Source organism: Syngnathus leptorhynchus, chromosome 10, assembly GCF_054491065.1.
Source record: "Syngnathus leptorhynchus isolate UIUO chromosome 10, UIUO_Slep, whole genome shotgun sequence".
Classification (NCBI taxonomy): domain Eukaryota; kingdom Metazoa; phylum Chordata; class Actinopteri; order Syngnathiformes; family Syngnathidae; genus Syngnathus; species Syngnathus leptorhynchus.
In genome coordinates this window covers 8,133,952-8,160,995 of record NC_141204.1, presented here as the reverse complement: position 1 = coordinate 8,160,995, position 27,044 = coordinate 8,133,952, and the positions used below count along the sequence as shown (strand labels likewise).

Sequence of the window (27,044 nt, the reverse complement as noted above, 5' to 3'; positions counted from 1 at the left end):
AGGCAGAGCCTCAGAGGCTCATACAATGTCAAATGATGGGTTGCAGTCCTGTCGCGTTGGGCTGACGAGCTATAAAATATGTCTAAAGCACAGTCATGGTCATCATAAAGGACTTATAAATGAGCACTGAGGTCTTCTTATTTTGCAGGAATAGGTGAGAAGGACCTACACTGTGGCAATTTACATTTCTGTCTTTGCAGAGTGGGCAATAAAATGAGCCTGTAAACAGTTCATGGTTTAAATCTTGCTTTGTTTGACCTTATACAACTATAACTTGTGTCTGCAGTAACTTTAATAAAGAGTGAGATGCAGTACTATGCTTTTGTTGGCATCAGTGGAAGCAAGAAATGCTACTCAAGCGCTTGGTCTGCAGTGTCTGTTTTGCAGCTTTATTGCTCCTAAAACAACTATGCCCGTGGTTGTATAATGACTGCAGATGGGGACATTTAACGAGCGACTGACACCCCCAATATTACGGCGGCTACTCCTCCCTCCAGCTGCGAGGATAAGAAGCATTAAGAAACAGGGATGAGATTAGAAGAGAATGGTGGATCAACTTCATCAGTTAATTAAACTCTATCGCAGCATGATGAGCAATTAATCAAGACGCCATGAAGAATGTCAGGCAAGGCTGAATATTCTGGGTGTGGTATGTATGCGCCATACAGTCTGCTCCCATGAGGCAGTACAAGTGAGCAGCCCTGAATTTGCAGTATGGCCATGGTTTATATAAGCAGCTATCAATCAAGCTGACATCAGACCATTAGATATTAAAGCTCCGGGATCGGGATGCTTTCAGCACATGAGGGTACTGCATGCTTAAGTCTGACCAGTTTGAAGATTTTTTTTTTAATGTTATGATATAAATAGGGAGTGTTCCCGATATAGTACATGTACATGTCATGTGTAGGCCTCTCGGGAAGGAGAGACATCAGCAGTTACTCCCACTACTCTTAATAATGGATAACCGTTGATTCTAATTATATATTATTAGCAAATGTTGAAGGACAATGGCAGAAGGTGAAAAAAACAAAATTTGGAGCCCGTTTTCTTTATGCAGATGAGCAACTTGCACTCTTATGGGAAGACTTTAAGCAGTATGGTGCTACCTGTTTAGTTGCTGGCCCTCTTAAAATCTGTTTCAGTGCTGGAAGGTTTCTTTTGTCAGATGTTTATGCTATGGATATTTTCGTTGGAAACCTTAACAAGGCCACTGGAAGAATTCAAAGTAAATTGGAAGGAGCTATTGAAAGCAGGACTTACTAATTGCATCCATCCCTCGAGACTGACAGTTACTAAGACGTTTACTATTGTGTCCTGATTTTGAAGGTCTAAGTAGGGTTTCTTATCTCATACTTGTCTTGGACTAAATTTTTAAAATGAGAATATGATGCTTAATGCTCAGCTACTATCTCGGGGACTCTTCTTGAAGAATTGTAAGTGGAGCAAATCACTCAAACTGACAAATTAACTCATAGGTGAGGTTTTATTACCACATCAATGTCTGACAATCATACTTGTAACACGTATGACAAGGCCTACAGTTTTTGTGAATTATTTTTGTCTCAATTAGACAGCTTATGCAAACAGGACATTTGACTGACGGATTTTGATTGTACTTTCAATTCTGTCTTTTTTGAGAAGGTTTGAACCATCCGATATTAACCAGAACATGGACCTGAAGGTCTTGGAAGGCAGTTGATGATTTAATTTGAGAGTGTTGGCAAGAGACTGAGATGCAACGTGAGTTGGCTGTGCTGACTGGATAATGACATGCAAAATGCTGCAGTTCTACCATAGCTTTAGCTTCCAACCAGATGCTCATTTCAGTAAATCTCCAAAGAGGAGAGGGGGTCATACACTAGCTTACACACTCATTGAAAATTGATTATGCAGTACATATTGACAACTTGGACCATAATTTGTAAAAGAAACTTCCCTCTTGAAGGGATCTGCAAGGTGAATTCAAATCTTATTTTTGATTTATTGTTGATCTTCATTGTCCTCAGTTACTTTATGTGTCACCCTAACTCACCTCTGTTGCATCTTGTGTTCTTGTTCCAGGAAAGAGGAAACATTGCTGTGGTGTTCAATGTTGGAACAGACGACATTAACATAGAAGAGACGACAAAGTTTGTAAACGACGGAAAGTACCACATAGTCAAGTTCACGAGGAGTGGGGGTAATGCCACACTCCAGTTGGATGATCTCCCGGTCATTGAGCGCTACCCCCAAGGTGAGTGATGCACTCTCTCTTGAGAAGCATGAATTTGCTAATTAAGGTTGACTTGAAAAAAGGTTGATTATGAACTGCACTTATCATGATGATGTAATGGTGTTGGTTATTCTCTTTCCAGCAGCTGTGTAGAATAATACCAGTGTTTTCATACATGCTTTAATCACACTGTGCATATTGATGTTTCTTAACATTGTTTTTTGTTTTCCTATCAAATACAACCTTTCTCGAATGCCAGCCACACTGTTGACAGTGTGACTAAAAGAGTATGTAGATCAAAATCTGCCTACATGCTACATTTAGTGGATTAGCGATGCTTACATTTTAATTGAGAGTTTATAGTGCAACAGTAAAATAAAATAAAATGAAATTACATGTCCACTTTATAGTTGCTAAATCTATTGTGTGTTTCTGCATGAAGTTGACATAATATGAATGGAATCCTTGGCTAAGGAAGGACCCGGCAACACTGGTACTTTTCTGTGCAATCTCTACAAGTCAATAATATGAATATTGAAATGTCACAGTGTTTATTAATTGAACTATCTGAACAGTAGAGGGCTTTGACAAAAGCTACTGTGGATAAATGAATGTTAAATGCCGTGTGCCCCAACATGCAGTCTACCCATTCTGTTCCAAATTAAAATATGTACAGTACACCCAAAGGGTGTTTTCTCCATGTCCAAATCAAGATCATGTGTTTGAACGTGGGAGTGAATTAAATGTCTGGGCAGGAGGACAAATATTTTTTTTTTTTCAGAATGTTTGGTGACCTTTTTAGTAATGACAGTGGCAATTATCCAAAAGCAAGATGGTCAAATGTGCTCAACCCTTCTTAATCACCTCGGGTAAAACATGGCGAGTAATACTTTTGACATATTGTAGATGGGGGGAGAAAGCATGGCAGTGTTAATAGTCAATCCTGCCACTACGAACATTGTACAGGCAGACAGTGCTCCTGAAAGAAAGAAGCTGGTGAAAGCACCTTCATTGTTTTCCTGTTTTGTTACTCAAGAGTGATCTATTTGTCAACCTTATCTTGATAAAGGTTGAGTTCAATGTGTAATGACTCAGTTGTCAATCACTGACAATGGTGTTTTCTATGATGCAGTACAGTTAGCCATTACCTTATCTACTATAGAAAGAGCCCCTGAAGTTGAGCACGTCTTGTGGAACTCAGTGTCCAAGTGATTTAAAATTTAAAACACATTTTCCCTGAGGTCATAATGGGTTATAACTTACAAATGAAAAAAAAAGTGAACAGCTGGTAATAAAAAGAAGAAGAAAAACACAAACCAAACATACGGCACTTTCACCCCTGACTCATTACACTAGCAGAGACTAGTCTGACCTTGGTGTTAAAGCAGGCGTATTTTCATTTTCAGGGTGATGGTCTAGTTCAGTGTGTTTGGGCATTTGTGCCATGCCACCTGGCGTATCTGCAAATTTGCTTTCCAAAAGTAGACTAAATTTTGGACTAGGTAAAAGCAGGTCAAACTCATGGTGCAGGTAGTGTATTTTTGATGGAGCCATAAATTCAGTGCTCCATAGACATGCAGTGGTTGTCATGGGATTTTGTTTATGAACATGATACCTGCATGGGACAACCCTTCTAAATCATTTTGTTACGCCCAAGTTACCTGTGAAAAGATGAGCAAAATACCAAACAAAAAAAAACTACAGCCATGTGCAAAAATAGTGCCCTACTACTTTTAAAGAACACAAAGAATTCAATTCTAAATCATTCCTTCTGAACATACACATTCTAGATTCTGTCTTACACAACCTACGGGGCAATCAAATTTATTGGTTCCATTGTAGTCCAAATGTATTATCAACTGTAAAGTAATTTCTGTAATTTCAATTCTTAGCCTGAGAAACATGCAATGATCCATTTACAACAATTCCAAGGTTACCGATTCCATTAGGGTCATTTAGACTAATTGCATTCAATTACAACTGCTGTACGGTTTCCCTTGTCACCACCAGCACACAAAGTCATCATTCACTCGGCCGGCCTTTTGTTTGACAAGTATCCATGTATGCCACTAATACACTCAATAATAACACCCCTTGGCCTCTCACAGATCAACAGTGACTACAATAGAATCAGGCAGATGCAAAAATGATGGTTTGAAAGTCCAACAGACAGAAAGGTGCAGATTGCATCGGAGGGAGCAATCATTTCGCAAGCAAGGCAATAATTGTTCCACCAAGACTTATACTTCTGTCATCGTAATCTCACTGAAAAGCCTCGTCCTTCATACTTAAGAGGCTCTATTAAAAATCTTTAGCGTAATTATTCTAATCTAAAATTCAAAGCTCACGCACGGATGCATAACTACCCTTCTGTTTGCTGTGGTTCTTCCTTTTATTCTTGCTCTGCTTTTCGCCACACACAAAAGGCTGGGCTGCAACAAAAACAAGAAAAAAAGGGCTTCTTCTCCAGAGTATTGGCCATGAAAGTAATACCAACACAATGGTGTTGCCAGGCCCGCAGGGCACCATGCAGCATCCTATTACGGTACCCAATGAGCATGCACTGCACACAAAGATAATAGAGAAGTCCCCGCCTGGCCTTATTCTTTTTACTGTTATCAGTACACAGTGCACTTACATTACTCCCCCTGCATTCACTTCCCCTTCTCTCTGTACCTTTTACCTCAAGCAGACCACCCCTGCCCCCTCTGTCCATCTCACCCGCTGTCTGATTTATTTATTTTTTTCTCCCCACCTTGCAGTGTGGAGTCCGCAGAGTGGATTGATGGTGGGGGTTGGCTTTTTTTTCTTCAAAGTCTCATAGCTGTATTTGATTTCCCCATCGCTCTTCTGTTCATGAACCTGCTCAGGCTACCTCCAGAAAGTTTTAAGTAAAGTATAATGGACACCATGGGCAAAGAATTGGAATCAATTAATCGAAAATTATAGTGAGATTTGTCTGGTTTTATCTTTTATAAGTGTTCTGATTCCATTGATAGAGGAAATGCCCCAGTATCTGTTCTGACAACTTTGTTCCAAAAGACAAAATGAAACAAATCCGACCAAATCAGGTCATTTGGGGCGGCTCAGCTGAATCTCCTCTGTCTGGAAAAGTAGATAAGCTTGGACATCTCATACTAAACCAAATCACCACTAGGCAACAGTCACAGGCTCTCTTTGGTGGCCTGCAGATGGCATTGTTCATGTGCCACAGTGGGGATCAATACATTATCATAACGCGATTATATTCTCTTTTAATTGACCCCAATATGAGACTGGCCATGTTTGACACCCATCCAATCTGCTAGAGTGCAGAAAAGAAAAAATATTTTATCTCACAAATAGACACATTTTGAATTATCTGTCTGTGTTAGCCGAAAGGCACCTTTCCTTATTATTTTTTTATTTTATTGTTATTCTTTTTTAACAATGTGCATTTTCGCTATTTAGTGGTTATGACAGTGTTTTATATACATAATCACTCTATTGTGATTTTATTATTATTATTATACGAAAAATACACATTGTGAGTTATTTCATGTTTCCAAGCTTCTAATTATTAATATGGTTTTAAATTAATATTTTGTGGTAAGCTTTTATACAATTTTATACAACAGTTTTGTGAGAACACATTAGTTGGGAAACGACGAGCAAAGCCTGTAAATTTATTGGAGTCACTTGTCACTGTCATCTATATGTACTTGTTACACAATACAAAATCAACTCACAAAAAAAACCCATAAAATTGCTATAAACATCCTGTGACCACTTGACACAATCTGCAGCCAAATTCAATGAACTCAAGGAACGAGTTTTAAATCCTTTTCAAAGGTGCTGTGCCTTTGTAGCCATTCAAGCTGATGTAATGAAAAATGTCTCTACATTTCTTTTCGTTTCTTTTTTTTTTGCCACCAAGACCTACTTTCCTTCAGGTCTCTGTGTTCCTGTCTGCTCAGAGGCCATTCACCTCCAAAGCATTGTTAGCTCGCAGATCTTTAATCTGCACAGGGTGAATTAATATAGTTGATGGAACAAACATTGTCAATCTGAAAGAAGAATGAAGTGGACTAAATTCAATCCCTGCAGACAATAGGAGAGGGGAAAGCACTCACTCTTTAGCTCTGGTGAAGTTAGTGGCCCTGACAAAAGGTTGATGCAGAGTTTGCCCTCATTTATGCCGAGTGGCCCTCCAATGTAAAAGTGGCGGTTTCTTTAGGATGCTTCTCCTCCCGTGGCACTTTTTTGACACTTATTTACAGAATAACACTTTTTCATCCGCAATAACCCTGCCCATGCAAACATATGACACTCACTTGTCCGTGTAGCTTTTGTCAAATCCATTTTACGGAAGAACATAACTATGCAGCATAGCTCTATCTTGACTGTTTTATTGTTCCATGTATTACATGTTGTAAATAGACTTTATTTCTTGTCATCGAGGCAATTCATTACAAGACCGGTATTTGTAATGTGTTACATTTTCTTTTAAAACCAAATACCAAGGGTGGCATAATTTAAATTTAAGTGATGTTTATTTTGAAAATGTATGTACTTAACCAGCAAATAAGCATTTTAAAATGTTCACAGTGGAAAGATAAATGTGGTGGATACAAGATTTGACAATGAAACTTGTAATGTGGTTTGTTTTATAATCTAGTTTTATTAATCCAAAGGATGAAACCATTTAATTTTAATTAAGGTAGACCTAATTTGTTGGATAAAATAAATTAAATGTTTGTTTAAATAATGGTTCATTAAATATTTGTTATAAATACACAAAACATTTTCAATATAAAACATGTAAATGTGCAGTTGTTTAGCTGTAGAAGTATGAACGTTTGAACCTTTGACCTTACAGATTGTAACCACTGAAATGTCTCTTTAAACTTTAAAGGCAACAATGATAACGAACGCCTGGCGATTGCTAGACAGCGAATCCCATTCCGACTTGGTCGAGTAGTTGACGAATGGCTACTCGACAAAGGTAAAATCACTGATTAAAATTTCAAATAGAATAATTTCATCATAACTAAGTTGTTGCAATATTTTGTAAACACTAAACATAAAATAAAACATGAATAAAATAAATGATTTGAATAGTTAATCTAATGTTACTGTAATAATGTATGTATTTGGTAGTCAGCTGTTTTAATACGTGTGTGAATTTATAGTTAAAGGGACTATAAATATGAATTTAAACCAACATTGTTAAAATTTCTATAAATTATAGTAGCATTTTGCTGTAAATTTGCTGTAAACTTCTAAACAATAACTATAAATTTACTATTTATTTGTTTTTACTTTTATGTGCATTGTTTTTTTCTTGTTTTTGACAGATGCCTTTTAATGTTTGTGATTAAACTGCTAGAAATTATAAATAGAGAACAATACTAATTGGCGTCAAAATTCTGGAGTCCCTTTAACATATTGTGTATAGGGCTTTATTTCAATGAACTGTAACAAAACAATATGAGTGCATGCTTTGATTTTCCAACGTAATAACCAATTCATATTTTTCACATAAAAATGTGAAATTACCCCCCCCCCCTTTTATGTTTGAGTCCTTTATTTTTTCTCTAACCAACTGCCATATCACGTTGTTCTTATTTGTTTTTGTGTTGTTTTTCATGCTTAACCTTCTTCAGTTTCCTATTCTTTGATTGTGTTTGCTAAAAGGAGTCTGGATGCCTCCGACTAGAATGCCGCATTGTCACCTTTTCTATTCATGCTGTGTTCAAATTTCTTCAATTTTAAAATTTGAAATAAATAACCCAATAATAGAAACAAATCTGAATGCATTATCGATTCTATAAATACTATACATATATAAATATATGTCATAATTTCTTTATTAATAGATTCATATTTCATATTGACATATCATAGCTACACTTACCGAATCACGATTTCTTGTTTTTATGAGACTAACCTTTTAGCAAAGTTGCATTTTCTTTTTTCGTATTTTTGTTTTTTCATAAAACAGGCATGTCATCATAGTAACTACAATAAATTGCCAGGGTTTGCTTCTACAACCCGTAATTTATTGGTCTCATTAGCCACTGGCGAGTGTTTTTTGGTATTTTTGTTGACTTGAAAAGTCTGCAATCCGACAGATTTGTATATGTAACATTGTTTTCCCACAGGGCGGCAGCTTACTATCTTCAACAGCCAAACTACTATACAGATTGGTGGCTGGGAGCGAGACCGGACTCGATCCTTTCAGGGCCAACTTTCAGGCCTCTACTATAACGGCCTGAAAGTGTTCAACATGGCCGCAGAGGGGGACCCCAACATTAAGATCCAGGGCAGTGCCAGGCTTGTAGGGGAGTCACCTTCTTCTATAACACCGCAGTCAAGTACCACAGCCAATCGGTCCGAAACATCCACGACCATTATGGAGCTCACCACCACTACTGCGTCGAGTCGACGGGTCAAACAGACCACACCACGAGAGCCTCAGCAGGTAAGCTGGTCTTTAGATGATTGTTTTTCAATACTGTTCGAACTGTAAAGTAAATTTTATGATACATGCATTGGCCACTGTATGAGGATCTCTATTCCTCTGCTTCTGCTTTTTAAATGCCTTCATTCCTTCTACCTTTTGCATAAATTCTTTAATCACTAGGGGCAGCACCACTGCTATGCAATTAAATGCGACCCAAAATCTGGATTCGTTAATTATTAAACAGATGTGATTTTGATAAAAGTCTCTGAAAGTAGAGACTATTCAGAACCTTTTCTGAAAATTACATTTTAATTAATTTAATTATTGTTAATATACTAACCATTCTGTAATATTCCAAATATAGATTAAAGTTGATACCTTATCAATGTTTCAAATATGTATTTTGGTGCCAAAATAAATCGGCCATCACTATTAGAATGTTAAATATTCCTTATTCCCTCATTTGAGACACCATGCATATGAAGTTGCAGATAAGAGTTGGATTGATCAATAAAACCGAATCAGGATAATGCTGTTGTCTGTTTGTACCAAAGAGACAGTTGAGTTGATCCATTTGATTAAAGAGGTGTTCTGTGATGAAGGCAGCAAGATGAATGAGGCATTGAAAAAATGTGCACTGGGAGATGTCATTGTCTGTGGTTTGATTCTACCTGACGACCTTTCCGCTGAGAGCTCCTGCAGAGGGACGTTTCAGTCTCAGGACATTGCTTTGTGTCTGGCTTCTGTTCAAAGAGAACCATTCAGAGTCCTTACCCTTGAATAGCTCGTGTTTCTAGCATTGTCCTCCTGGTTAAACTCCCCTCTGATGGCCATTTCAATTCAGTCATTTTTCATTTTTAAATAAGCTTTACATTCAAATTCACTTTTAGCATGATTGGCCCCAGTGAAACAGGCGTAGCATGGCAATATGTTTGACTTAATTTCATTCATTGGATTGTTGCAAATAATTTTCATTTTACTTGCCTTGAAATGCTGCACGCAATTACAGCAACTTTTCAACAGTACTGTCACACAACACTAGTTGTATCTGCACTGTCTACGTGCCGCTCAATATGTTAATAATCATTTGTTGTGGATGACCTGGTAACTGTAGTTTATCGTTCCAATCCTTTTTATAGTAGTCATCCGTGCACTTCTTCTCTTATCCAGTAGCCACAGTATCTGCCTTCAGGCTTTCTTTGATGGTCTTGGTCCTGCATTAGATTATTGTTTTACAAGTTAAGGCTGCAATCTTAGATTTCACACTAATCCTGCATCTGCCGGTATTCAGACCTGAGCTTTATCTGGCGCTTTGAATCACTCCTCAGGCAACTAATCTTAGGCAGTGGAGACTCTTCAACAGGAGCTTTACGCGATGAGACCCGCAGATTATTTGGTCTTAATTTTTCTTAAGATCATATCTGTCATTACATTTTTAAGCATATTACAAATTCCTGGCCATAATATTGCCACTTCAAAGGTATTCCAAGAATTGTATGAATGTCTTTATAATCTCCAAAGCAGTATGCCTTTGTACAATCCCGTTTTTTTAACAGTGAGGTTGAGGCTGAGGTCAAATGAAATGGAGAACTGAAAGGCAATAATATTGGTGTCAATTCAACATTAAACATCCTTAGAGCTAATTTTAAAATATTTTTTTGTTGAACACCTCTCAGTCTCGTTAACGTTGTAGTAAGTTTTTGTGCAAGGTCCAACAAAATTATGAACATATTTTCGCAATTATTAACAAGTAGAAACATATTTCTTTCTGCCTGTGTATTAAACCAACTTTGGCTCATATGAAGTACAATCACATCGGACAAATATGTTGTAGTGATTAAAAAACTCTAGCCGATCCCTTCATCCATTTTCAATACCACGGTCTGGGCGAACCAGAATTTATGCTATATGCTTTTTCGTAATCTTGCTTTGGTGGGCCTGAGGCTTGGTCACACCCTTGCCCCACTCCGGGCCAACAGATGGCAAGGGAGCTGCGACAGCCCCTGGCCTGCAGCATTTGCTCCCTATGACAGATTATATCCATCATCTTGATGTCACCAGAGGCAATTATGGAAACTAGCATTCAATATTATGCCATACACACTGCGAGGCACACGGGTTGCTCACTGATGGCATTGAAAACACATATCATGTGTTTTCATGGCGTGATGCAACGTTCAATATGTTCAATTGGTATTAGTATTTGCTCTTTGTTATAGTATTTTTTCCATGACCTCTTTCGATGGTTCCCCCATGGTAGTATATCAGAGGCTAACAGATTATTCCACTTACACTCTTTGAATGGAAAAAAAGAAACCTAAGTGATTTTGGGTGTAATGTTTCATAAAAGAGTGATATTGACACTCACCCTTTACAGCATATTTTATTAACCATTTTGTCATCTCACAGAGCATTAGCTCTTATGATTATGCTCTTGTGAAAAAACCAACATAAGAGAACTCTTGTTATTCATTTATGAATACGAGTTTTGTGCCGACTATTCAATAAGATGCGCTGACGCTTATTTCATTTAAAGAAAAAAAAAAAAAGTATTTTCTGGGAAAAAAAATGTCAGGCCAAAGCTCTTTAAAAGCTTGTGTTTAAAACCTCTGCTGTCATTGAAAATGTGTGGTGCTCAAAGGGAAATGGATGTTTTATTTAAGCTGTGGATAAAGCCTTTAATTCAATAAGTACCATCTGATCTTCACAAATAAGCATTTAATCCAACATATTGAATAAAATTTGGTAAACAAGAGGAACCTACACAACTATAAGTTGAGCATTATGACTATGTTTACTTGCATGTAATTTGTAATATACCAATTATCATCATCATTGCAGCATAGTCATTGAGCCATACAGCTCAATGAAATGCATCTTGAATTCATGTTAAGTGCACTATCCATCCATTCAAGAGGCATTAACCATGGAAAAAGGCTCATTATGTCATGACATCATCATCCAAAATAAATTGAGACGTCACAATCTTCATGAAGCCCTTGTAGGACGTCAATGGTAAATGGAGCAGAGGAATTTGTGTGTTGGCAGATCAAAATGAAATTAAAAAAGGAAACATACATAATTTATTTGCCATAGTACACCGTCAAAGATTTGTTTTGGATTTCTAACTGGTGCATGTCTGAAAATGCACATCGTCTTGCCTTCATGCGGCTGACTCACAAAATTGCTCATTGTGGTTTTCAGTGCTCATTCAATGGAGAATGACACATCCAGACCTGGAAGGCAGGGATCTGATTATGTGGATGCTCAGTGAGACACACTTGAGACCCAACCTACTGTTGGGGGCAAAGCGTTTTTTTTTTTCTTTCTTTGTGTTTTTGTTTGGGGGGGGGGGGAGGCTGTTTGATTTTTTATTTATTTTTTTTAACACCACGCATGGGACTTTAGCCTTCAGTAGATTCATCTCAGCCATAGAGAAATATATATTGGGAAGACAAATTTGTTCCTGTCACCTGATGAGGGACTGGGACTCCATGTCAGGAAACAGCTCAAGTCAAAAAGACAAGGATTTGTTGCCAAGTTTCAAATCCCTCTTTCTCTCTCTCTCCTAAAACACACTTGATTATGATTGGGTTTATCTGCTATTTTTAGTTGTTGACACTGAACTAGATTTCTAAAATGACACACGTTTGTTAATAACGAGACATTACGATAAGCTATTCCATTTTAGAACTCCTCACATATCCTATTCTTCACTTCAACTGGGCACTTCTGTGCTCTTGAAGCAGATTACAACCAAGGTGAGCTAGGGATGCACACTGAACTCCAGATTCGATTTCAGATAAGGAAAACAGCAAATGGGGAGGGTGAACACTGCAGTGGAGACATACTATCTGAGACATCTGTTACTGAGAGTAAGGGGGTGAAATGTAAAGTATAATATTGAATATGCTATGCAAACAAGCAAATGATTAAAAATAGTTGGAGGTAGGCCTTATGAATTTGATTTAAAACATTTCTGCATTGAGCGCAATTAGCCAAGAGATGAGCACTAATGATCTGCTTGAAGCTGTAATCAACATGCCAGAGGATCAATTTGCTTAATCTGCACACTCACCCATATGATGCTATATTATGTTATGTTCTTCAGGCATTTATTGCAAACATTGTACAATACATTTCGACATATACCGATTGATCAAATCCAATTCAGAAGCTGTTTTGAAAATTCTCCCTTCACAACATTTCCAACCCATATCTCTTACTGACATGGTGAATAGGACACATGGAAATAGCCTCAGTGGTTCCATATCATCTGCAACCACATAGATTTCTTATCAGTGCCAGACTTATCCGTTGCTGAAAAATGTACATTTACACTACATAAGCATCTCTTTCGACAAAATAGTTAATAAGGGTTCTGAGGAGGACTTGAGGGAATTCTACAAAACAGAGTAGCAGTGCATTAAAGTAGAAATGATCTGAATCCGAAAAGTTGCCCTTTCACAGTGGTGCTTTTGGGTTTTGATGGGAACCACGACTCATAGTTCCCCGCGGTCTAAAAGAATAATGCTTGCTTATTCCACGTCTTTTTTTCATACTATTAGCAATCCAGTCCTGCTTTGAACTCTTTACTACATTTTATGTCACAAAATCAAATGAATTGGAAGTATGTGTCCCTCCGCTGCTGCATGAAATTGGGTGTACAGGGTGTGTGAAGCTTCCTTCCAGCACCTTGTTAGACTGTCTGAGCACAGTGACTTAAACGCCCCAGGAAGATGTATGGCAAGACACGAGCACAATACTACCAAGGGATGAGAGAGGGCCTCAAACTAGATTTTTTTTTTTTTTCTGGTTTTGTTTATATCCTGCACTGATATTGTGCCTGAAGTCCAGTTGAAGGAACTGCTGATTGGCTTTAAATAAAGCCCTAGTTCCCTAAAGGGACGATCTCTCATAAATTACATAGTGAAACGACATGTTATTACATGGTTCACCTCGAGTTGAAACCTACAGAAGTGATAAGGCATAGAGATTAGTCAGACTTTATTGTTTCTGCTTGATTTTTTTTTATTTTTATCAGTTCACTGGACAACACAAAGTAGCTGAAAATTTGAGCTTCTTCCTTGAACCGATGCATTTCTGGTCCTTAGCCTGGCAACTGACGACACAACACAATATTAACATATCACATATGATTCTTCTGTTCAGCCCACAACCCTAAAGTGAGTTTCTTCCCCCTGTGTGACTGAATTTGACACCATTGATCTATAGAAAATGAGGATGATGAAAGTGACTCATTTACCAGAAGGGTTTTCCCTATTGTTACTCATTCTCCCTTGAGCTATCCAATGATTATCAGCCTGTAAACACTCGCTTAGTGCCTTCTTTTATTTGTCAAAAAGCATTTTTTCGAGCTTCACTATTTGCTATAAATACGACATTTTATTAACATGACATATCAGCTCGCAACTGCTGTGACAATGCGACTCACGTGATCTTGAATGTGTGGGTCTGTGATGTTGACAGCTTGGCAGCAGGAAGAGTGTGGGCGAAGGCCAGGCTTTTTGCACTGTACTAACCTCACAGTCTGAGAGACTCTCGCCTTCATTATTGCGATGAAATCTATTGAGCATCTGGGACTAAATTATTCATCACCATCGACCCAGTTACAGGCTGCTAAGTTGTCATCAGGCGTTATTATAAGTTGTGATAGCGACGGTGGGCTCCATGGTAATGGCCACTATTTAATTGTTATTATCATTGACTTTCATTTGGTTTGTTAGATTTTGCAGCTTTACTGTTCTTTGTAAAAGAAAGTGAAAAAAAATGAATTTCTTCAACCTCCATCTTAACACGAGAAATTCGATTTTGCCCTGCCACTCTCACTGGTGCACTAATGATGTGTTGTTCCCAACATGGAGCTTGAAATAAGAAACCCCACACCACCACTCTCGTTACAACTGAACAAACTTTGGAAACCATGAGAATTAAGAGCAGGTACTTTTTCTTTGAAGTGAGTTTTTTTTTTTCTTAATTTTTGGGCATAGGGAATTGGTGGCTTAAGGTAATAGTACAGTAAAGTACAGTCATGCAGCTCCAATCCAGCCACATTACCTCAATTAAAAGAAACGAAGGAGGTATTCCTAGCGCCGCATTATAGGGAGTTTTAATCTGACTTGGAGCTGCTGCATTTCCCAGACTTCATTATAGTTATGAAAGGTAATTATGCTTATACTTGCCCAAATGGTATTTTAAATTAGCCTTCCAAGTCATATTAAAATGAAATGCTTGTGTCTTCTTTGGGCCATATGGATATATATATATATATATATTTTTTTTTTAAAGGCAATATGTCAGTAAACATATGCCAACTCTGATAGAGATTCACAACTTGTCCTCATGCTTTGTAACTCTGCCAAATTACTTAGGGTGATACTAACATGCTTTTTTAAAACATGCTTTGTTGGTGTTTACTGTGGGTTTGGGAAGAATGCTTTATGAGCATGAAATATACTTTGAAGTGCTTGGATTGACTTTGAAATAACAGACAGCCTATTTGTTTGTACAGCTTTTGGATTGCGTAAATGAATGTGAGTTATGGGGTAGAAAGATCAGACAAAGAACAGTTTTGAAGTTTAGACTTTCTAATTAAAAATAAAATAGTATCCTCCTCAAGCCTATACATTTTCCGGTTACATAAAAATCTAGATTACTCTCTCTGATAAAACTGGATTAAAAAAAAAGTGTTTGCCAAGGGATACACAAAGACAGCTAGGTAAAAGAAAACAAGCATCCTCTGTAGAATAGATTTGTAGGACAGCACAAGCATGCATCAGATAAACCCTTCAGATGCCTTTTGTGTCCTCCTGACTTTCAGCCTGTCTCCAAAGAGATGTGCTGTGTGCCAAAGAGTATTCATCAAATTAGACCAGAAAGACAACAACGTGAAAAGCTATCACTCTTCACAGAAACGTGCCAACAGGTTATCACCCTGAAAGTCTCTCTCGGTTTTGAGCACCAAGGCATCGGAACACAAAATACCCTGAAGAACAAGTTTTATTCCACATGCTATAAGCAAAGGTGAAAGCATTCAGGCAAAGCAAAAAGTGTAGTGTTCTGCAGAATAGTGGAGTCACCTTTTAAAATATATACCGAGTGCTGACTAAGCGTTAGAGAGGACATTCAGACCAGGGGTCTACTGAGGCAACTCATTAACGTCAGCTAAATTTATAGATTTGTTAAAGATATAATAAAAATAAAAAAAACACACAAACATTAAAAATGCCCACTGTAAATCTTAACTTCAGCAAAAGCATATAAATGAAATATGGCACATTAGAGAGATGGTTCAATCATTAAATAAGAAAATGACTTGCCATCTGTGATTGGTGGAGTAAATTATTGGAAAGGGTGGCGGGCAACTGAGCGTTATGGAACAATTAATATTTGTATAATTTATGTTTTCTGTTGCTTTTGTCCTCTGTGTTAACATATTATCCAAGTGCAATTTGTGCAACATGCTGGTTGTTTGTAGTGTGAATTTGTATACGCATTTGGAAGAGGTCTTTTTTTTTTCCCCTTTCCTCTTTATGCAGCCATGACACATATCCAAGTCTGAATTGTGCAATTTAAGATAAAAACAATGTTATGAAAATATCGACACTGGGTTGGGTCAGATTCGATTGCCCAAATTTACGCCACACCTTATAGCCTTTTCATTGTCACCCTTTAACCTTCTGTAAATTGGCATTACGCTCCTTTTGGGAATATCCGTCACCTGAATAATCTCACATGACAATGGATTTAGAGACTGTGAAAATGTTCATGCATTTTGCATGAACCCTAAAAGCAGGCTTCTCTTCTTGTTGTTGTTTTTTTTGGGGGGTGTTTCACACACCAACTGTCTCCCCAGGCTTTCCCAGCACATCCCACTGGAGTGTGCTCTCTGTTGCTAGGAGTAGTGGCAGATAAATGAGCCACTCTCCTGGTTCCACCCGGGCTTTTTTTGCACTTTGCTCCTGGAATAATGATCCTCGCCTGATACGTACATTGAGTCTAATTGTTTGAGAATAAACATCTATAAATTTGTGTTTCAAGTCGTGAAATAGATTCAACTACTCATCTAATGCTATTAGTCACTACTTTTCTTGCTGTCAACTACTCATCTAATCCTATTAGTCATTACTTTCCTTGCTGTCAATAGCAATAAATAGAACGTGGTCGTGACAGTGGTGTTACAGCCATACACCTCCACTAAAGCTTACTGTGTGGTGATTTAACCTACACGGCGGGTTTCTTCTGCTTCTCTTGCACATAGTAAATCTCAAGGAAAGGTACATGAGGAAGGGAGCTGGAGAGAAGATGACACTGATAAGTTAGGAAGAGGAGCAAAGGAGTATCGATTACATGATCCACCAAATCTGCCAGTGACTGTAACGTGTCAACATCCTACGCCAAGAAAAACAAATCATGAGGCCGAACTGATGGATGTGGCACTTTTGGATCAGTCTGCTACACCATCTGGATAGCAGACACCGTACATCAGAAAATTACATTTAGGTCCATGGCCGGGCTTTACAACAACTGCTCTTCATCACATCTCCTTTGATGGATAATTCCCAGGCCTTTTATATAAAGGTGATGCTCGTCTGCACTGCAAATGTCGAAATAATGCTATAGACGCAATTAAATCAAATTACCTGCTTCCAAATGGATGTTAAACTAAATGACATCATCTTTAACTTCCTTAACGTATGTCAATGCTAATCCAACTTGCAAACATATTACAATGCACTGTCAGGCATCAGTGCAATAATAGCACCAACTGAAGGAAACTAAATCCAGCAGCCTCATGACAGAGATAAAATATTTCACAGCAGTTCTTTTTTTTTTTTTTTTTTTTTTTATTCTGCCAAGGAGGTTAACTTTTTCTTGCTGTCTGTTGGTTTGAAGGCAAAACTCAAACAAGTTCAAACAACAATCAGTTATGTTTATTATTCATGCAAACACCGGGAAAAAAATAGTAAAGATATCTACTGTGGACCTTCGGCTTGAAGAATTTTTCAATATACTAGAATTTCTCAGAATGTCTCTGCAGTGGCAGAATGATGAACCATCAGTTGTGTTTTGGGATGACATTTATTCCCCCGTTTTTGAAACCAGCAGGCAGACACTGAGCTTTGGAACTGACATTTACCCACAAAACTTTGGCCTCTGCTGTTCTACAATAATCCGATTTCATATTCATCGAGTATAGAACCAGTCTGCACGTCTCACGAATTTAACCTGTGGGACTGTCTGCACTCACTGCTCAACTCTGAATGTTTTTCTGTTTTTGTAGACAACTGAGGACATGCTGGTGGCATCGGCAGAGTGTCCAAGCGATGATGAGGACATCGATCCCTGTGAGCCGAGCTCAGGTGGGTTAGGTTAGTCATCTTTTTTAAATTCTATTTCTCTATGACTGTGTCAGTTTGTCTTTGTGCTGCAGTTCACCCACACCATGACACTCAGGAGTAACACACAGTGAGTTCTCCTGAACTATAACTGCAAAGCTCAAAGGGTTATTATCTCCTTCTTGTAACTATTCACCTATGCTGTTGTTGTTCTCGCAAGCTCATTTAAGGTGTGCATGTTGTAATAATCCAACATGTGTTGGTAATTAATCTACAGGTTACAATGTGAATTCATTCTTTTTATTACTATGCATGATTTTCTTTTTTTTTTGGGTGGGGGGGTGGAGAGAGCTGATATAAGCGACAGTTTATAGAAGAATGCTTATCTAAATAAAAACAACACCAGCATGGATGTAACAATCTTTCAATGACTCCAAATAAACACAAACTTAAAAGAAAGCTATCTATATATTCCAGGCGGCTCGGTGGAGCACTGGGTGGCACGTCCGCCTCACAGTTAGGAGGGTGTGGGTTCGAGTCCATCTCCGGCCCTCCCTGTGTGGAGTTTGCATGTTCTCCCCGTGTCCGCGTGGGTTTTCTCCGGGCACTCCGGTTTCCTCCCACATCCTAAAAAAGCATGCTTGGTAGGCCGATTGAAGACTCTAAATTGTCCCTAGGTGCGAGTGCGGATGGTTGTTCGTCTGCGATTGGCTGGCAACCGGTTCAGGGTGTCCCCCGCCTACTGCCCGATGACGGCTGGGATAGGCTCCAGCACGCCCGCGACCCCCGTGGGGACAAAGCGGCTCAGAAAATGGATGGATGGTTTAATATCAGCTTGCAATACTACCAAACGTTTTCATCTCTTACCTTTCCAAGCAAGGAAAGCATTAAAGCTAAACCAATGAATAGAGGGATTTTAAAGGCTTTCTGAAGTGATGAGAAAGAAGTGGAAACAATTAAGTCCGGACAACCCACTCTATCTAGACTCTATTGATCGGTGTGAGGTCATCACACCACCACTAAATTAATCTTTGCATTTTCAACTTTCTTTTCTATCTTCCCCCAATAATGTCCTCTCGTGATACCAACAGCAGCATTCGACTTTGTTTTCATGGTAAATATCAAGACACACAATATCACCTCACTATTCATGTATGTGAGAACTAATGTTGGGGCCAAGATCTAATCAGACAACTTTCTATGACCAGAGGTGAGCATTACATTGTTTTAATGTCAACAGCAGCAGTTGGTTAAACGTAAGCATTGCCGTACTTTATTTCTCTCACCTCCTGAAAACTTAAAAACTCAGCACCATAAGCAAAAGCTTATCACTTGTTAAGCCCTCTGTGATTAGATCACATGGTAGCAAATTGAATCCTTCTCCTCTTTCTGAAACCCACAGAGGAATACTAGCAGGTGTACTATAATGGCAGGCTTATTTAGCTTTATTTGTAAAGTGCGCATCGGCAGGATGGGAGAGAGCAGTGGAAAGAGTAAACCTTTCTATCTTTTGCTCCCTCTGCCACTTCAAAAGACGACCGAGGCTTTTTACTCATGGGATTTAGTCACCTTGCAAGCACACCCTGTGCTTCTTTGTCAGGTGTGAGGCCAGTTGGTAAATGCAGACAAAAATGTTGCGGTCCTAATTGTTAGGTAACAAAGAACACACTGCATCACATCAGAAGAATAACAAAGTAAATGCTGAGATTTATCCAGCCTTTCATATTTCATAAACTACGCCTTGTTCTCAAAGTATTGGCATTTGTCAAGCTGGGCCTAATATTACTCATTTTGCTGTTTTTCTCCACGTCTTTTTTGTCTAGAAAACACTCTGCCGCTATATTACAGACTAAGTAGAGTTTGTGTTTGATATTTAATTAAATAAATTATTTTGTGCCCAGTGAACAGTATACTTTTAACTGATAAATCAAAGGACAAATTAATACTCTTAACTGTCTGGGAAATTCATCAAGGGAGGGGGGAATTAGGCCCAACATTGTTATAAGAGTAAATTGAGCATTATTTCAGTCATGTGCATTTTTGGTATTTTTCCCAGTACTTTTTCATTGAGGATTATGCCATGCCAGGCTCATCCTGTGTGTTCTGAAAGAAAACAGGATTTCACACTCACTGTCAGGCTGCCTCTTTGCTGATCCCCCATATTTATATTTTCAATTATTTTCCATTTTTCACCCACTCATCTTTAAAATGTGCTGATGTTGATGCTTATACAATGTGTCCGTTTATAAATCTAAGTAGGGCACAGACGACTTTGCTTATCTGAGGGAAGACGCACAGCCGAAGTTGATAATGAAGATGACGGTAACAGCACGTGGTGCTTACCAACTTCGATTAAACATTTATTTTCACTGAGTTTTATGTATTAGCTGTTTGGTATCTTGGGGTTAGAAAACGTTCCATCAAATGATGCCATTATAGGCAGTTCGCAAGTAGGCATGGCTCTACTTTTATCTAAATGGCATTTGATCGTTTTGACTCATTTCTTTTTTTAATGGCAATTGCTACTTCACACTTTGATAGTACACAGAATGTGTTGCATCAAAAACTTCAGTAACACATCCACATAGTCCATCTGACAGAAAAATTGAGACAGAACAATATTCAGCTTTTGTCATTATATTATGTAGCACGGCTGTTTGGAATTCACGAATGGAAGTAAAGTCTCTTGCTCCAAAAAAAAAAAAAAAAATCCCTGCAACCTTTTAATATAAAAGTAAAAGTAATCAAGTACCCAGTCTTGTGCAATTAATGCCAAATAAATCATCCTCTTGTAGAAGCCCCTCTGAGCGGAGGCATCAATTACACCATACCTTTAACCAGGCTAAATGAAACACCTTTAAGTAATTTTCACAAGGACCTCATTTCATGCTCGCCCTGCTCTCTGTTCATCATCCAGCATTAGCGTGAGCTCAACCACTTCTCATTCACACGCTATCATTGGGCATATTGCCAGCACGTCACAAGTACACATCTTGAGGACACGCTGATAATTAAGAAGCGATTTAATAAGTAGCTGAGCTCCACTGCAGCTGATAGTGTCCTGTCAGAAGATTGAGCTCCAACTCCACGATGTGATGCTTTTGACAGCTCGTGATTATGACAAGATATGTGAAGTCAGATGCTGACAAGACAACACCAATGTGTTGAAGAGCCAGCCAACCAAGCCTGGCTGAAGGTGTCCTACTCCCAGCTCTCAGATATTTATACAATTTACAGCTTATGTTTCAGCACCATTATAGTGAAGGCAATAAGGAGAGGTGTGTCAGAACAATTCCAGGACTGATGTTACAATAAATATATTTCAAACACAAATTAAGATTTTTCCCCTTCAGTGTGGTGCCTTATTCAAGGGCTCCTGTGTCCTCAGCTTAACTTGGACCCAGGACCGTCCACAGTCACATTAAATTGTCCCTTCTAGCTCGTTTTCCAAACATTCTCTCAGAATTACACTCAGATACATCAACTCAGAACCTGATAGTGCGTGCAATTGTCCGTGTGTTCGCTGCACTCGTTCAGACTATTATCACTCTAACTTTATGGAGTTAGGGGGGGTCAAGCCCACAGTGACTGTTCAATAAATTCTAAGTAGTCTTGGTTGCTTCATTACCCCAAGCACGGACCTGTGGCAACCTCTGTGTTTTGCCTCATCCAGCTTTGTCACCCTGCACACTCTTGCCAATTACCAAATAAATGAGAGCCACACTGGATACAAATGAGGAAAAATAGTCTTTGTTGAGGACCATTTGTTGTTGAAATTCCAGTTGACAGAAAAAAATGTGACTCCCCAAACAAGTCTGGTGAAAATAAGGGGAGCCTCCAACCAGGTATTTTATTGTAAAAAAAAAATCTGTCTCAATGAGCATTATAGCAGAAGGATTGGACTGACAGTCTTTCAACCAGAAAACAGAAAACAAAAAGACTGAAATGTTCTTGAGAATAAACTTCACAAGAACTTTAGGTGATCCTCTTAATGCTAGACTATAATTTACAGTTGTGTCTGCAATTAGACTGAAAGGATTTTGTTATTATGGCAGCTTTTTCACAGCATTTAATCCCCTTGAGTTTACTTTGAGTGCTTCACAAGTGCATCCCTGCTATCCTGCAAGGTCATCTTTCTCAAGAGTTTGATTTTACCCCTGGTTCATTTGGAGTAGAGTGTGTTGACCCATCATTCATAAATGGAGTCAATATTAGAATGCTAATGAACAAATAGCCAGCTTTTTTTTTTTTGTCTGAAGATGTCTGGAAGGCCTCGTGTTTCCCACATTGCTGTGCCCAGCATGAGGGAAAACGAGCCGAAAGTTTACTGCCAAACACACAGCTTCCAAATGTATCATATCCGTCATTGATCTTATAGTCTTGGAATGAAATCCTCAATGCCTTCAGGTAGTTCGATAGACAACACTGAGAGCAAACGTAATGAGCTGTAATGAATGCTAATCTTTTGGCACAGAATAAAGCTCCCCTCGCTCCATTAAATGCAGTATTAATCATTTAATTACTGGGCTCAATATAACATTTTTCTTTAAGATATAAAAATGGGATATAGCAGTGAGAGATTGATTTTTCGGCTTTCGTATTGTTTGTATTTACCAGTGTTTTCACATCTGGCCTGTTTACCTGAACTGAACTGAGAGGCAAATAAAGGGTATTTTTTTCCTAGTGTGAATGTTTAAAGTAACTAATTGGTGTTTTAAGTGTCTGGTAAATGTTTGCAATTGCTCTATATTTTATATAATTATCTCTTAAGGGAAATTCTGTTGACAGAAAAGCAGACCCCCATACGTGCAAGCATGCAAGAATAGATCTCAGAGTGATGGAGAGCCCAAACAATAAATTGGGTTACAAGAGGACGAGTTGGTGCCTTGCTCAAGGACACCTCAACAGTTGTTAGGGACCAGAATGTCATCTGTTCAATAACAATTTACACTCTCAAAGTATATTTAATCTGAAGTCTGGCGTGCCGAAGAACATACAACAAAGACAAACTAAGAAAAGACCTCACAAAAAAAAAAGCCCCAAACAGACAAAGTAGCCCGTTTTATAACATGAGCACACATTAGCAAATAAGGCTTGATCGCAGATCAAACATCAGCTTCTGCTCATAAAGGGGGGCGCATTCTTCACACCTGTCCCAGAGAATAAGTGCCCATGTAAAGAGCAGAGCTAATCTGTTTCAACGCTCAGTCACACTCTGCACACCAAAGGAAATTTCCTCTTGCCCATGAATATCTTCTGGCACTAAGATTACATTGTCAACAGCCCAGGGAACTTGTGCCCTCTCCGGTCTTCATCCCACTATTTTATTTTAGTAGTGATGAACGCTCCTCTAAAATAGACATAGCTGTCTATCTTGTGTGTATTAACTAATGTTAGCTATTTTTTTTTAATGCCCAAAAGCTGCCGTATTAGAATTTAGTTTAGTCTAAAGTGTGTTTTGGCTTTATTATTTATTAACAGTGAGTGACTAAATAGGGTAAAAACATGACTGTATCTAGTAGACATAATGCACTCTTGACATTTTAGGGCTTGTATTATTTTGTTTTTATTAGTTAGAGGTTTCAGATTTTACTCACAAAAAGGAATTCGCAATTTTGTGACTTTGATTGAATCATGCAGGTCTCCAGTCCAAGTTATTATTATTGAATTGTGTACATCAACAAAACTACATTCTGAACTGCTAATCCCTCATTTATGGGTTGGTTTTTTTTTACACCTCAGACTGGCAGAACCACCGTGCTTTCATTTCCAGATTTGGTGTATTTGGATTTCTCCGATGTAACAAAGACAGCTTAAGCAGAACTGATGGCTGCAATAAAAACACACAGTGAGATGTGCCAGGAGGACTGAATGATATCAGGGGGCTGACGTGTTTTCAAAAATATGCCTCATTGAGCTGCAATGTTTCAGAACACAGAGGAGGACAGCCTTTGGAAAAATCTGCTGAGTCTATTGAGGAATTGTTTTTCACTGACAGATTTGTTTTGAGTGAGTCATCTCTGTAGCATTTACCAAAGATGTTATTATGAATGTGTGTCTGCTCATTCATGACTGTGCTGTAAAACACCTAATGAGCTGTGGGCTTAAACTGTTTTCTTTTTTTATTTTTTTTTCTCGGTCATTAACACATTATTCTTGTCAGCTTTACTGCTAAATTTGGCAAATCTGTACTACAGTGTGATTGCATATCCTCCTACTCCTCACCTTCAGTCTGACAATTGTGAACAGTTATATTTAGGGAATATCATCAGAATAATGTACTGCACGGATTAGATTGGAAAGGGAAATTGACATACGCATCTGTAAGTATCTTCAGATAATACATTTCTAAAGGTATTCAGGGATACCTTCAATTCCTCCGTGTGGTGGCAAGGTCTAAATCAAATGCCACTCAGAGATGCTGATGACATTCCCTTGTCGTTTAGTAATGAGTAACGCAAGATTTTATGGCTGTGGAAGAATTTAAAGCATGGTTGGCAAGAGGTTTATCGGAAGGTTTTATGACGTATTTGTGTCTGATTTAAAAGGTTTTGCCTTCCTTGGCTACATGAGAACAAATTCATTTTTTATAAAATAGGCAGAAATCGTAAAACAGTTTTAAATGGCAGTGTATCGTTGAGGATAAGCAGTCAATACTATCGGGAAAATAACAGTAAATTGAGATGAAAAACATTTTTGACTTTTTGTAGATACTTTTTGTGAAGTTTCAGTTTTGGCATTGTGTGTTGTACTATGAGATGTAAAATGTGAACTTTGGCTATGTAGATCGTTGAATGTTCTTTTATATTTGTAGTCATTTTGCCTTGTCTCTATTGCAGCCAATCCCACGGGTGGGGGACCAAAGAGTTTCCCAGACTCCTCTGAGGTCTTCCGCGAGTCCAGCAGCACTACAGGCATGGTGGTGGGCATCGTTGCAGCTGCCGCTCTTTGCATTCTTATCCTGCTATATGCTATGTACAAGTACCGCAATCGAGACGAGGGTTCCTACCACGTGGACGAGAGTCGTAACTACATCAGCAACTCGGCTCAGTCAAACGGTTCTATTGTCAAGGAGAAAGCGGTCAACACTGCAAAGACTTGCAACAAGAACAAGAAGAACAAGGATAAGGAGTACTACGTGTGATTCTCAAAGTACTGGTCTTAGTCTGACCAACTGGAACATTGTTGGAAAATACAAATCAAGACATTATTGTGTACAGTATGATAACAATATTGGACCTTACTTAGTCATTTTTTTTTCCCAAGAAGACAAAGCTCTGCAAAGTATTAAGAAGATATAATGAGGGAAGAATCCTTCTCAAGACTGTCTGGGAAAAAAAACATGGATGGACAAATGTCTCCGGCATCCAAGTGGAAGTTAACTGAAAACAACCAAATAACATAATCCATCTGTGACTGCTTTCCAATAGCGGGATGATCCCACTCCTTTGTTGGTGGCCACCACAGGAGCACACATGCACTTTGCAAAGATGGATTATGAACTTAATGGTTTGATTTTAAATTGCCTGTGTTTGTGGTGTTTGGTTTCTTGAGAACATGGCGCCATACATAAATGTTGCAAACATTTTCTTTTTGAAGAATAAGCAGGAAACTGACAGCAAATCCACAGAGGGGGAGGAAAAAAAAAAAAAAAGTCTTGACAGATGTCCACAGACTCGCCAAAGTGTCTCACTTGAGCAAAACGGACTGGGAGCTGAATTGACTGAAACTGCAGTGTCATTTACAAGACTTTTGTTTTCAGAAGAACAAAATGTCCATTGTGCCAGTAAGAAATCTGGAGGCCTTTGTTTCTGCATCATGTAAAATCTAAGGCAAGAAATGTCCTTAGAAGTCTCAGACGTGACCATGTGGGAGCTATGCACGCCGAATGATCCTATTCCACTCCATATGTTTATATACAGTACAACCACATCTAAATGTGCTTTCTGAACTGTGATAATGTGGTGTTTTATAGCCTGTTGTATAGATGATGCCAACTATAACTGCTCCAAAACCATTTTTGGAATAAAAATCAAAAGGACAAAAATAAAAAAGAAAGAAGATGTAAATGTTAAGTGTTGCTAGACATAGAACATTTTATGAAGAAATCTGCATCGTTGGTTTCCAGCCCCCTTCCTGTTTTTACATATTCCTTTATAGTTTTTATACAAACGCCAAGCAGGCCAAGAGTAACCCACCTAAAACTGCACAAAGGAGTTCAAAGCAGGCAAGGAATGAGCACAACAGCGTACATACAATATGATCTGACTGACTTGAGTGTGCTGCAGAAAAGATTATGATGAAGTGATGAGGGCATCAATAAAGAACAATGAATTACTTTTGGGTTTTCAAGTGGCATTATGAAATTGTCCAATGTGTGCTTGATGCTGATGCAAAGATCTAAAGATTTCCACAAGTCCATTTCAACAGTTCTGTGTTTGTTCCGTCATTCTGTCCGTCAGTTCTGCTTTCAAGAGACCTGTATGAGGAAAATGACCTTGAACTATAAATGATGATTATAACTTACTGCCGTCTGCACTTTTATTTCTTCTTGAATGCTATGGGTTTCAATTCTAAAATGCTATTTTTTGTTTGGTATAAAAAGCAATTAATGGTAAAACTTTATAGATAAATGAACATATGTTAACGTCATTGATCATTTTTTGTCAACTAATACAGTCACTGTCTAAAATAATAAGTTCCAATACAAGGAGTGTATGAAATATTCAGCCTTTACAAAGATTACAATGCTCAATTTTAATTGACAAGTTAATTAAATTTTCAGTAGCACAATCTGTTTGATTCAGCTTTTGCATTTGCTCTGTTTGTGCGAATGTTTGTTATAAAGTAGATCGCAAGTACTACTGTGTACAATTGGCTTTTTATGAGTGAAACGAAAAAAAAACTCATCCATAAGATAACGATCACTTGTCTGACTAAACACTCAGCTCAGCAGGATTTTTTTTTTTTAACGTTTCCGTTTAGTTTACTCACAAAAATATGTTAGTTTCATATCACCTTCCCT

At 38.3% G+C, this 27,044-nt stretch overlaps 1 protein-coding gene across 8 annotated transcripts in view; it reads left to right on the top strand.

Annotated features, from left to right (window-relative positions):
* LOC147050268 (neurexin-1a-like) overlaps positions 1-26,716 on the top strand; it is a 180,425-nt gene extending 153,709 nt beyond the window's left edge. For 5 of the 8 annotated variants that reach the window (XM_085921531.1, XM_085921526.1, XM_085921527.1 and 2 more), the window contains 5 exons: positions 2,065-2,236; positions 7,110-7,199; positions 8,359-8,678; positions 17,965-18,052; positions 24,859-26,716. In XM_085921531.1, the coding sequence (XP_085777657.1) occupies positions 2,065-2,236; positions 7,110-7,199; positions 8,359-8,678; positions 17,965-18,052; positions 24,859-25,163 (975 nt within the window). In that variant the 3' untranslated portion in view covers positions 25,164-26,716. The remainder of the gene's footprint in view (positions 1-2,064; positions 2,237-7,109; positions 7,200-8,358; positions 8,679-17,964; positions 18,053-24,858) is intronic. The other 3 variants (XM_085921530.1, XM_085921533.1, XM_085921532.1) reach the window with 2 other exon arrangements.
* The last annotated feature ends 328 nt before the right edge of the window (positions 26,717-27,044 follow it).